This window comes from Indicator indicator, chromosome 4 (genome assembly GCF_027791375.1).
Source record: "Indicator indicator isolate 239-I01 chromosome 4, UM_Iind_1.1, whole genome shotgun sequence".
NCBI lineage: Eukaryota > Metazoa > Chordata > Aves > Piciformes > Indicatoridae > Indicator > Indicator indicator.
In genome coordinates, this window is record NC_072013.1 from 6,476,278 (window position 1) to 6,488,971 (window position 12,694).

At 41.5% G+C, this 12,694-nt stretch overlaps 1 protein-coding gene across 2 annotated transcripts; it reads right to left on the reverse strand.

The window, feature by feature from the left end:
- Nucleotides 1-1,548: 1,548 nt before the first annotated feature.
- Nucleotides 1,549-11,596, reverse strand: MED6 (mediator complex subunit 6). 2 transcript variants are annotated; one of them, XM_054400321.1, is made up of 8 exons: nt 11,564-11,596; nt 7,364-7,523; nt 6,285-6,376; nt 4,819-4,901; nt 4,007-4,115; nt 3,446-3,561; nt 2,623-2,650; nt 1,549-2,037 (listed from the first exon to the last, which is right to left on the reverse strand). In XM_054400321.1, the coding sequence occupies exons 1-8, from the start codon at nt 11,583-11,585 to the stop codon at nt 1,907-1,909; spliced, it is 741 nt and encodes a 246-aa protein (XP_054256296.1). In that variant the 5' UTR covers nt 11,586-11,596; the 3' UTR covers nt 1,549-1,906. The 2 variants fall into 2 exon arrangements, with proteins under 2 accessions (XP_054256296.1, XP_054256297.1); XM_054400322.1 differs by lacking the exon at nt 3,446-3,561 and having other exon boundaries at nt 1,981-2,037.
- Between the last annotated feature and the right edge of the window lie 1,098 nt (nt 11,597-12,694).

Consider the following 12,694-nt stretch of genomic DNA (forward strand, 5'->3'; position numbering starts at 1 on the left):
TAAGTTTTTCCAAATGACATATAGGTTCTTAATAATATAACTATAGAGAAATTCACCTCCTTTAATAGCCATTTCCAAGGATTTTATTCTGAATGTCAAAAAAAAAAAAAAATCCAGCAAGGACTATTGAGATTTGTCACCACTCATGCCTCATTTCTGAAGATTCCCCCTTCTCCATCATGGGGATGGATGAGACAATGGCTTTGATGCTTCCTGAGCTCCTTGCTTTTAGAGGAATTTCTTTAATAAAAGAAAGAACAAACACCTTTGATTTCTAAGTGAATTCACACTACCTTGTAATTATTAAGTACTGAATAATTAGCTCCATCTTGTTTGAAACATCCCAGAATAACTGCTTTCTGTATCTTCACTCAAGAGTTCACACTAGCATATTATCTACTTCTATCAACAGCTGGAGAAAGAGGTGTTCAAACTTGACCCACATGGTATGAAACAAAGCTAATACACACTGGAGTACACCAATATAAGAATTTTTGGTCTGTATCTGCATCAACAGTGAACAGCTGTTGCCTTATTTAAATGTTTAACTTTTACTTATTTAGATTACAGGACAAAAATTACATGGGTCTTTCCATCACTCAACAGCTACCCAGTCAGAGCTTTTAAGTCACTGAAACAGAAAAAGTCTTATAACCTCAAAATAAATTTGACACAGCCATCTAAGCATATCTTAAGTCTTTCTATCTACATTTTGCTTGCTATGCACAAATCTTTCCTGTTTACTGCAGCTTACTACAAGAAAGCAGGTAACAGTTGTGGGAAAAAATGCTCCATTACAATGAAAAAAACCAAAACAAACCCCAAACCAAACCAAGCAAACAAACAAACAAACAAACAAACAAACAAAAAAAAAAAAAAAACCACAAACATCCCAGCAGTAATTTCTTTATAATGGAAGACTTCTCAATTTTCTAGGGTGAAGAGTGAGGGAGGCAGGAAGCTTTCTGTAAGCAACACACGTAAATAGCAAAGTGTATACCTGTCAGTGGTGTTTCTATTCCACTGCCCTACCTCCTCAGGCCTAATCAAGATGACCAGATGCAGCAAGAAAGTGCTAGAAGCATAGAGGAAGAGATGTAATTGACATAATTGAGTTACAATGAATAAAGTAGAAAAACTAAGCAGCTTCATTGAGTGTGCAACAGCAAGACATTTTCACCTGGTTGACGTCATCATAAATCTCCCTCTCAGAACACTAGCTTTTATAATGAAAGACCAGCTTGGCCATTAAGTAAAATGAGTGCCCAAGAACACTGAGACACCAAGAGCAGTTAGACATCTAATTGCATGGATCTGAGTCTCCAGGTATCAAAACTTTTATCTGTATCCTAAGCACACACACAATGTGGCAATTGATAGCAGACAACCTAAACCCTTGAGCTGCACTTTTCTTCCTCAAAATAGCATACAATATATTCCAATATGAAAGCAAAAAACCCACGCTGCTAGCACACATGGTGTATTTCCTACAATAAAAGTAAGCATTTAAGAACGGCATTCTAGCAGCCACTTTTATTTTCCAAGAACTCAGACTGGTTTGGTTTTTTAATTTCTTTTTATAAAAGTTTCTGCTCTTCACATAGGAAGCCAAGACCCAAAGGATGCACAAGTTTGTGAAGATTTCAGGAGGCTGCAAAATATGTCCATTAAACACCATTCTCAGAAGCCATTATTCCAAATAAGATGAAGACTGAAAACACCTTGGAGGCAGTTCACATCCTGACATGAACATTTGCATGACAGGGTTCTACAGAAAAAGCTACTAGAGAGACTTCAGTGCCTGAGTCATCAGTCTCTGTGGAAGAGCTTAAATATAAAGAAAGGGGAGCAAGAATCTCCCATTTTCAAGGTACTGACTCATCCAGATGTATAAGAACTCCTGTCTTCACTGGAGTCTCATCCGTTTTTCAGGTGGTCCTTTAGTGCCAGAACTCTGCTGAGCATTCTTAACAGTCTCTTTTTCCTCTGGTTTGACAGCTTCAGGGGCTGGTTCTGGCTCTTTCTTGATCTGATCCACTTAAGAAGAAACAGGAAAAAAAAGTTAAACCTCCCATTTTTATTTCTAGAATTTATTAACCCTGTTCAGAGTACATAGAAAATATTGTTGATGTCAAACGGGCAAAATCAATTTCAAAGGTGTAAGAACAACCAAGGACTAAATTCATACCTGCATGGGTTAAAAAGTAGAACAGATTGAAGAGATAGTTCGTGCTTTTCCTGCTAGGAGGTTGCTTACGATCACCTCAAGGCCTCTGCATGCTTTCTTGAGCTTAAGCACTGACTAAACTGTTCCCACATTCAACCTTTCAACTTCCTCCTGCTCTCAAAGACAACTTCCCACATTTGGACCTTCAGGCAATACATTTTTAGAGACAGAAAGGGCAGGAGTAGAAAGCTAACTTTTTCAGTTTCACTCTGGCTGTCACAACGTACTCTTACCTAGCACTTTTTTTTCCCCCCTTACCCAGTACTTTGCACAATTAGGCAATGCCAGAATTCCTAACCACCTCAGCAGCAACAGCAAGGAGCTTATATGGCAACTGGAAGATGCTTCTGTGTAAGGCCTATTTTTTAAGTAATGTGAGAATATTAGAGTTTTACCTGGGATAGGCTTTTCTCCAGGCTTTTGCTGTGGGGGGAGGAAATAAAAACATTAAAAAAAGAAGTAAAAGCATTATAAAAACCCCACATCAGTGGAAACAAAGTCATAATTCTTAATCCTTTCTACTAATCATTTAGAAATATAAACACACTCTTAATAGTTAAGCATAGAAGGGATCACTAAATACACTTTAAACCATATGCAGTTAATGTTTTACAACATCCATTTTTCCCTCTGACAACTGAAGAACACTAAATCAAAAACAATTAGCCAGTCTTTCCCACATTTGAGGAGCAAATGGTTTTGTGAGATGCTGTAAACACCATTTCCTTTGCTCCCCAGCAGAAGACCTGGTGGAACAAATAATAACTAGAGACAATCAGAGGTAATCACAACAACTTCACAGAATGCCAGGAATTTCCATGCTAATTAACAAGCCTCCAGAACAATGGAGAAACTAAAGCAAAATAGCTGTGGTGGTTTGATTGAGTTCACAAAACAGGAAACTGGAAGCAGCAGCAGAATCTGATAGCTGACAAGAACAGATCCTCTGTGATTATATAACAAATTTGTATAATAAAATTCACCTTTGGTTTTGCCAAGGTCTTAATGACTTCTGCAATTACAAAGGGGAATCCTACACTGCAATCAGAGCCTTCAATTTCAAATTTATTAGCTTATCTGTATCTATAAACTAATTTAGTCTGTTGTCATTGCAGAAAGCCCACAAAATTCCCATTCCATTTCAGCTGTTCAAGTACTTATGACTGCTTTAAATTCTAAGTAACTTAACAGCAATGCTATGGCTTGTGAGTGTCATACCTGAACAAATCTGGGAGGAAACTTCTGTCTGAGGTCTAAAAGCAAAGCATCTACCCGTTGCCTTTGGAAAATAGAACTTGGTTCTTCTTTCTTCTTGGCTTTAGGTTTAGCTTTCTCTGCAAGTCACACAAAGGCAAGAGAAAGCTGTAACAAAAGTTCTGTTCTCCTAGCAGGAATTTGTTGTCTGACCAGTTGGTATTTGTCTCATCTCTGAATTTCACCTGTATTTTTCCTTGGCAGAGGGGTGGTGGTGTGGAAGGTAGATTAAGGACAATTCTTACCCTCTGATGGTTTGGCTTCTGAAAATGTACTTTGGTCTCCAGTCGGTTGAAGAGTTGCCCACTTTGTAGAACCATTTTAATCTCCCACTCATGCCTCAATGTACATCCCCAGCAGCACAGAAGACCAAGATTCCCTTCACCTAACAGGGAGCACTAACTTACTCTTCAGGCAGACAAACGCTTAACCTCATCTCTACTACCATCACTGTGCATTGCCTCAAGCTCTTCTTTATGTTACCTTCCCTCTTCCAAAGTACATGGGATCAGCTAGGAATCAGACCTCGTTCCTCTTGATCTTTGAAATGCCACCAGTAGCCCTTGGATGGGTGATAGCGACAGTAGGACATAGCTTCTTCAAAAGCAGACTGAATTCCATGCACTGCAGTGAGCTTTCAGAACAAGAACATAAGGCAGCATTCAGAATTTAAGGAGAAAATACAGCATACCTTTCTGAAAGAAGGAATTTTAGAATTAGTATTCCATATTCATTTTTATTCTGGGAAGGGAATTTAGGACATCTAGTTTTGAACCAAGAATGTGATCTTCTTAACAAGCTCTCAGAAGACCTTTGCTGATGTGCATTTCTAAACTGACAAGAGTAAAACTTGCCAAAGCAGTAGTTTTCTAGAACAAAAGAATTCAAAACAGAGCCGAATATCTTATTTAAATATAAATACATCAACTTAAAAACATAAGCCTCATTTAAAGAGAAATATTGCACTACCTTAACATTCCAAAGCAAGCATTGCTGAATGTGTGTTTACTTTTGTTTAATATGTATTTGTCATGTAATTTTTCTTTTGATTATTCAAACTTCATACTGTTCCACCAACTGTAGTTATCCCGATCCTTGAACAACTGTCATGGGTTGAGTTGAATCTGTTGATATTCAATACCATGCTGCAAAACAATGTATCCTACTTTTTGGTCCATGTATCTTTCATTTCCATGTGGGATGGACATGGTATCAACCACTGTGTAATACAGAGGACCTGTCCTCAAGCAGTAAAGGAGGGATTTAAACAGCCTGAGGAACAACCAAAAGTAAAAGCAGATACAAAGCAGTATATATGAAAATCACAGAACACTTACAACTCTGGAGTTAATGACAGAGCCTAAGTCAGGTGCCTGATAAATCACTCCAGCAATAATGTAGTAGTCAGCCAATGGAATAACTGTGGGAAATAAAAAAAAAAGCAGGATCAGTTTAAAGCTCTGGCTGAAGATTGTGTGCTTGTTGCTGAATTTCAGCAGTTAACAGCAGAAATTGCAATATTTATCTCAAAGTTTCTCTTTTAAACCTTTTCCTTCAAGGTGCTTTATTTGCACCTTAGCCATACTGATGAAGGGACGAGGTATGCTTTACAGGTAGAAAAGCATCAGCTTTAAGTGCTGCCCTACTGCAAACAAATAATTGACCTTGCAAGAGCTGGGATTTTGAGAGCTACACAAAAGGAGTCAAGTGATAATGCAGAATAAGAGAGTGACACAACCTAAACAGATGCATGAATGATGCCTTCTCCTTAACTAGTGGAAATCATGGTTCTTCAAAATAAATCAGTCACATACTAGCCATTTCAGCTCATCAGCCCTAACCAAGGATATCAGCAGCCTTATGCACAAATCATTACATTGAAAACTCTTGCAAAGCCTAGCAGATGAACATGACACGGCATGAACTGTATTAGCAATTTCCTACGGTACAATATACCACAGGGCAGCACCTTCTCACTGCACTCTTCCCATTTCACCACAAGATGGCAACCCCTGCTGTCAGCACACTAGTGGTCACTCAGACAGAATTACCTTCATCCTACCACAAAGCCTCATAGCTGAAAGAGGGAAACTTAAAATATGTTGGTTTGGTTTTTTTTTTTTTAAGAAACTGTTGCATTTTGTAACCGTCTGAATCCAAAGGGATTTGTGGAGACAACTAAATTTTGCAAGGCTCAGCCTCTGCAAAACCAGCTGAACTTGCGGAGCTGGTCACCAGCTGATAGCTCTGCTAGACAAAAAGGACTTCAGGAGCGCAGGGAGAGCTGAGAGACAGAGTCCTGGTAAGACAGTTGGCTTGAGGGCATACATCTGAAGGACAAGTGTCCAAGAAGATTCAATCACCAGAGAGGATACAATCACCAAGCCATATGGAGGTGTTAAAAGACCATGGACAACAGATAAGGTCAAGTGGCCATAAAGGTATAATAGCTATGAATAACGTGCAAGCACCAGGTACAGGAGGGGATAGGATAATGATTCCTGGGAAAACTTGTGAATATGTAATATTTACATGCTACAAAAGCTCATGAGTTCATGGATTTGGCAGCACACACTTCGGGAAAGATGCCGGTGTACCCCAGCGCTGCAATAAAGAACACGACTTGATAAACTCATTGGCTATCAAGTGTAATTTCTAATTTCTTTGTTTCATAGCCTTTTTATTTAGATTTAAGATAAAGGCAGAAAAAGGGAACCAGAAGTGCTTAAACACAAACTATGAACAGATAAAAGCCACTAACTGATCAACCTTCTCAACGGTGACAAGAACAGAGTGGCTTTACCTTGTGTTGGAGATTGCCTTTGCTGTTTGCGGATAATGAAGAGAATGGGTTCTTGAGTATGAAGAAGGATATATTCCACTCCAACCATCTGGCTGAAAAAGAAGCAACTAGAATAACTATCTTCCTCAAAGTAAAATCTGTAGGATGTGAAGAGCTACCAAAAGGCTTGGCAATAAAATGATGAAGTTTTGATGCTTTGGAAGCTTTTCTATATAATGTACTGTAAATACAGGCATGGGATTTCCTGAGCTAGCTATCAAAACAGAGTGAGTTACAACAACCTGACACGGTATCTAAGCAGCACATTAGCAAACAAATACATAGTAAGCTAACCATCTATCCTCACAGAGGTACCATTTAAACACAGAAACAAAACATCAGTGTATGATGTCACCATCTGTGTGTCTGATGTGAATGCTTCTCTGCAATCACATCTGAGCAAAAGTGCCTTTACCAATGAACTCTTATCTCATCTTGCACTCTCCCTTGTGGAGCCTTTAAATAGTTCTCAAGCATCCCACTTGTGCTCAGTGTAGCAGATGGGGAACTGCAAAGAAAGTTAACTCACACAGGCTGCAATCTCATTACACAACCATCTGTGATCAGATTATTTACAGCACTCACTACTTCTATTATCCATACTAAAAAGCCATCTCTTCAGAGGAATTACATACTAATCATGGCAGATAGCCAGTGGGATACAGAAACCCAAATTATTTATGAAGTCAAAGCATTCCCTAACATAAATCCTACTCACCACAGAAAAACAGTGAACTACATTAAGTGTTATTCAGGTTCTATTGAGCTGGAAAGATGGGAGAAGAGAGGCTTCCTAATTTACAGAACTATCTAAAAGGTAATTTAGGGAAATCTCAGAACATGCTTCATTCATTCTTTATGCTTAACACAAGAGGACATCGAAGACATTCAAACATGAAAAAAGCTGGACTCCCTGGCAAACGGTAGGAGCAAAAAGCACAGAACAGGATGTTTCCAGCACGCTTCCATTCAATCATGAAAGCCTCTCGATGGAGAGACAAAGGACAATGCATAGGAAGCAGTTCCAAATTACAACTTACTTCAAATGGTCCAAGGTCATCCTTTGCATTTTGATGACTTCATTGTTACACGTTCGATCGTAGAATGGGTTACTTCGCTCTGAGAAATAGTCCAACACATTCCCATTGTTTAATACTGGAATCCAGGAGCTGTCAACCCAGGAAATTCCCAAGAGATTATCTAGGAAAAGAAATAATCACTGAGTACCAAAACAGCCAGAAACGCTACAAGTAATTTCAAATTGCCATTGGTTGATGATTATAGCAGGGGAAGGAGGTAGAACACAGCCTCACACAAGCCAATTCTAATTATAAATGTTTCACATAGTTCAAATAATAATTACTATCCTTTTACCTTCTGCAGTTCTGTTGTAGGTACACAATAGAAACAGAGCCTTTTTTTATTCCACTTTTCTTTCCTTGACCACTATCTGCTGGCATACCTCTCTGTCTCAAGAATGTGAGCAGGGTCGATGTGCACACATGTGAGCTGTGTTGGTGTGACTCAGTTAGCTCTGATACTCTGTATAAGGTTACCATACTGCATCTACCCATCAATCTGATACACAGCTTATTTTATGGCCCACAGCATTAACTGACTATAAAACCAACTCAAAGCATGATTCCTTTGAAAGTTAAGTCTCTAGTAAGCTAGTTGAATTTACTACAGGAAGTTAGAATCAGTTACAGGGATTAAAAAAAAAAAAAGTTATATACTCCACACTGAATCTGACTTTGGACTAAAACTGCTTATTTCACACAAAAGTAGTTTCCAAGATGCAAACTATGATGCTGAAAAAGTTTAAACACTAGGGAGATCTATTAATTACATCAAGAGTTTTCTTTGGCTAAAGCAAATGAGTAAGCTACTGAGCGAAACAAAATAGTGGCACTGGCAACATTTCAAAGATGTTCTGTTATTAAAATACATACCACAGCAGCTGATACTGTTATATTGCAAATATACCTTTTTTATTTGCAAGAAATCTATAATAAACAAAACCAGAACAGTAGTCATGAAGATGCTATCACTGGGCAGATGTTTCCCAGTAGTTTTGAACAAGATATTCCATTCCGGATTCTACAATTAATCTGCCAAACTGTCTGTAACACATTACTTATTCCATAACTCAGTGGATATTACAGAAATCTGTAATAAAAATTAAATTAACAATTATATTAAAAGCAAGTTTTTAAACAAAACAAACACTATAACCTGCAAATCAATTATATGCCAGTTAAGTTTCTACACATCTGGGGGAATTGGAATCAAAATCCCTGCATTTTATTATCACACTGCAGCAGTGTGCTGATAAAGCAGATCAGAGTCAACAACTGGTTCCAAAGCTAACAAATCTACTATTACTGAAGATCTAATAGGCACCCTGAAAGCACCCTGAAATTCTCCATTTTAAATTGCAGCAGAAGCAAATATAATTTCCAAGCAGGAATATAAAAGCATGCATTGTTTAGAATTAAAAAATATAAATTATGAGAAGCCACAGAAGACTGGATGAAGAACTGAAATTCCTTTCTTGCAGGAACCAATCCCTTATGCTCAGGAATGACATACATACCCAGAACTCCCACTTATCTTTCCACTGTGAATATTATACTTCTGCAACACTCTGCATGCTCAAGGATACCTGGATCAGTTCCAGAAACAGCAGCTCACAATACTATTAGCAGCTTCTCTGAGGAACAGTTAATAAAGTAAAACTAGCTGCCTAGCAAAGCAGGAGAAATGCAGCATAAATAGCCATGCCTAAATCACTTTTCCTCATTAATCTCAAATTTACCAGCCTCTTAGAACAGGAGTGGGGAGTCTAGAGGCATTGCTGTTACTTCACACAGACTAGGTGTGAAGACAGGTTCTCCTTCTCCTTTACTCTGCCCTGGTGAGGCTGCACCTTGAATACTGTGTCCATAGAACCAACCAGCTTGGAAGAGACCTCCAAGATCATCCAGTCCAACCTATCACCCAGCCCTGCCCAATCAACTAGACCATGGCACTAAGTGCCTCATCCAGTCTTTTCTTGAACATCTCCAGAGACAGCAACTCCACCACCTCCCCGGGCAATCCATTTCCAATGGGCAATCACTCTCTCTGTGAAAAACTTCCTCCTAAAATGCAGCCTACACCTCCCCTGGCACAACTTGAGACTGTCCCCCCTCATTCTGCTCCTGGTTGCCTGGGAGAAGAGACCAACCCCCACCTGGCTACAACCTCCCTTCAGGTAGTTGTAGATAGCAATGAGGTCTCCCCTGAGCCTCTTCTTCTCCAGGCTAAACAACCCCAGCTCCCTCAGCCTCTCCTCATAGGGCTTGAGTTCCAGGCCCCTCACCAGCTTTGTCACCCGTCACATTCCAGTACCTCACCATCTCTCTTGAATTGAGGAGCCCAGAACTGGACACAGTACTCAAGGTGTGGCCTGACCAGTGCTGAGTACAGGGAAAGAATAACCTCCCCTGTCCTGCTGGCTACACTATTCCTGATATAGGCCAGGATGTCACTGGCTCTCCTGGCTGCCTGGGCACAGTTCAGTTCTGGGCCACTCAGTTTAAGGACAGGGAACTGCTGAAAGTGTCCAGCGCAGAGCCACAAAAATGATTTAGGGAGTGGAACATCTTCCTTATGAAAGAGTGAGGGAGCTGGGGCTCTTTAGTTTGGAGAAGAGAAGACTAAGGGGTGACCTCATTAATGTTTATAAATACGTAAAGGGTTAGTGCCAAGAGGATGGAGTCAGGCTCTTCTTGGTGATGCTCAGTGACAAGGGATTATGGGTGGAATTTGAGGCATAGGAAGTTCCATGGAAACATGAGGAAAAATTTTTTCCCTGGGAGGGTGATGGAACACTGGAAAAGGCTGCCCATGGGGGGCTGTTGAGTCTCCTTCTCTGGAGATATTCAAAACCCACCTGGATGCATTCCAGTGTGAGCTGGTATAGGTGACCCTGCTCTGGCAGGGGGGTTGGACTAGATGATCTTTCAAGGTCCTTCCCAACCCCTAACATTCTGTGACCATTCTTTCTCCTCACTATAAAAAAAGGGAATCTCAGAAACAGAGCACTAAGACACATTATTAATCACTCGTGGTAGCACTGATTATCCAAAATGTCTTTCAAAACCAAAAGAATTAGAAGAAAAAAAAGATAAAAATCTTTGTGACACTATTGAAAAGAATCCCACATAAGCTTTCCCTAGGTATTTTGGCCATTCTCTGAGACTCCACCACAGGCTTTTGATACAATTCCATTCAGATGCCTCATGGAGAAAAATCATTTCTTGTACCCTTCTCAACTCCCTGCTCCTCTCAACCTCTTCACAGTAATTTAACCTGCATTTTGTTCACAATGTAAGTCTTTAATACTTCATTCAAATATCATCCCTTCTTCTTCAAAACATTCTCTCCTTCTACACCTACCGCTGAATTCTTACTCAAACCTTTCTTGTTCTCAGTTACTCCAGCTTTCTTTCTGGCTTTTCTAGCACCTGTGCTGCTCAGCATATCTACCCGAAGTGCTGTTAGGATCACCAGCCTCACCCACCGCTTTGGTCCCGTACAAGTCCCACTCGTAGCAGTGTTTCCCAGTTTCCTCCATGCTTCACAGCAATACGTCTCTTTTTCAGATGTTCCCTTATGTTACTGTCTCATTCCAGGAAGTCCTTATTCCATCGGGAAAAGCAGAAGTGTACCGGAAGGGAAGCTTGCTTTGCCCGGGTGGCCCTGAACAGACCCTCTTAGCCTGTCTCATACCCAAAAACACTTCTTTTTGGCCGGTTTTTCCAGTTCCTTCCCGCGACACAGATGCATTACCAACGCTAGTGAACTCCCTTGTGCGGAGTCTTCCAAGACATACAAACTTGGCTGCTCCGTGGTCCCCATGGAGCACTATCAAAGGACGCAGACTCTACCAGCCCCGCACCTTTGGTGCACTAACTTGGAGTGAACACTAGCACTGCAACCTCCAGCCACACAAGCAGGTGACCATCACACAACCCTCCTCTTTCAGCCGCCACTGCCCAGGAGCAGGCGGGCGCCGCGCTCTGCCCCACGGCGGGGGCTCATCCCTTCGCGTTCCCCGGGGCTCAGCTCAGGCAGTAGGCAGGGCCCACGGCTCGACATGGAGGCAGCCTCCCGCCCAGGACCTGGAGCCGCAGAAAGTGCTCCGCACTCAGCAGAGCTACCAATAAAAAAGCCCACAAACACCTCGGCCCTACCTCGTATATCCACCGCCGCCATGGCCGCACCGCGCACTTCCGGCCGCCGCACCCACAGCAGCGGGGAGCGGCACCGAGGACCGGAAGCAGGGCAGAGCGGCACCAGCCCCAGGGGCGGGACCAGCCCACCCCCGAGGAATGGAATGGGGCGGGACCGGCGGAGAAGCTTCGGACCAGGAGGCAGGTACTGGCCAGGGAAGGACCAGCGTGAAGCGTAGGGTTGCGCTGTCCCGGATCGTGCTCCATCCACTGCCACAGTGAGCGGCTTTTCACTTAGGAGCGATACTGTCCTGGCTTGAGTTGGAGCAGAACCCATTCTGTTCAGCAATTTTACTTTCATCTCACTCCCTCCTAAGTGATGGCACTTTTCGAAGTTAATAGCTTGTTTTTGCAGACAGTGTCGGCTTCTACAAGTGATAACACTCAATGTTTATGCTTACTATGAAGGATTGGTATGGGCAGAAAGGCTCTTGCTTACACTTCCTCCCATGCAGATCAAGGTCACTGCTGAATCTTGTGTCCCACGTCGGAGGGTGCAGAAAATAAGAGGTTACATCTCCGGGGAGGAGTGGACAAGACAGGTGACCCTAAACTGACCATCAAGATATTCCATATACATCATATACAGTATAAAGCCGAGGGAGGACAATGGTCAAGCTTCCTCTTCAATTGCTGAGGTCCAAGGAGGACCCTGCCCATTCTGCTTTCAATCCTCATCCATGAGTTCCTGCGTCCAGTTCAGAATCCAGTTCCTGAATCTGGTTTCCATCTTTCAGTGACTCTGAGTCTTTCCCAGTGCCTGCCCACAGCACCAGTGGTGTTGGTGACATGATTTTCATTAGGGGGATTTGGCTCAATATTTTGTGTATATTTCAGTTTATTGTTACCATTTCCACTAAAGCTGTTTCAGTTTTCTTTTCCAACCAGTCAGTCTCTCTCCCTTATTGCTTTACTCCTCTCCATGGGGAAGGAAAAGGGGATAATAGAGAGTGCCTGTCACTCCTTTAGAGGACTGCCCAGCCTTAATCCTTGACAGATACATAACCAGAATGACAGCATTAGTGACAAAATCTAAAGGTATTTTTAATGCTAATTCTGAGCTGTTTGTTCAAAACCAGAGATACAGGCATT

Bases quoted from the DNA above. Each gene is read 5' to 3' on its own strand.
- MED6 (XM_054400321.1), bottom strand. From the start codon at position 11,585: ATGGCGGCGGTGGATATACGAG. The intron at 6,377-7,363 runs GTAAGTTGTAAT...CTTCTTTTTCAG, and splicing joins ATGACCTTGGACCATTTGAA to CCAGATGGTTGGAGTGGAAT. The intron at 2,038-2,622 runs GTAAAACTCTAA...TTTCTTCTTAAG, and splicing joins TGGAGAAAAGCCTATCCCAG to TGGATCAGATCAAGAAAGAG.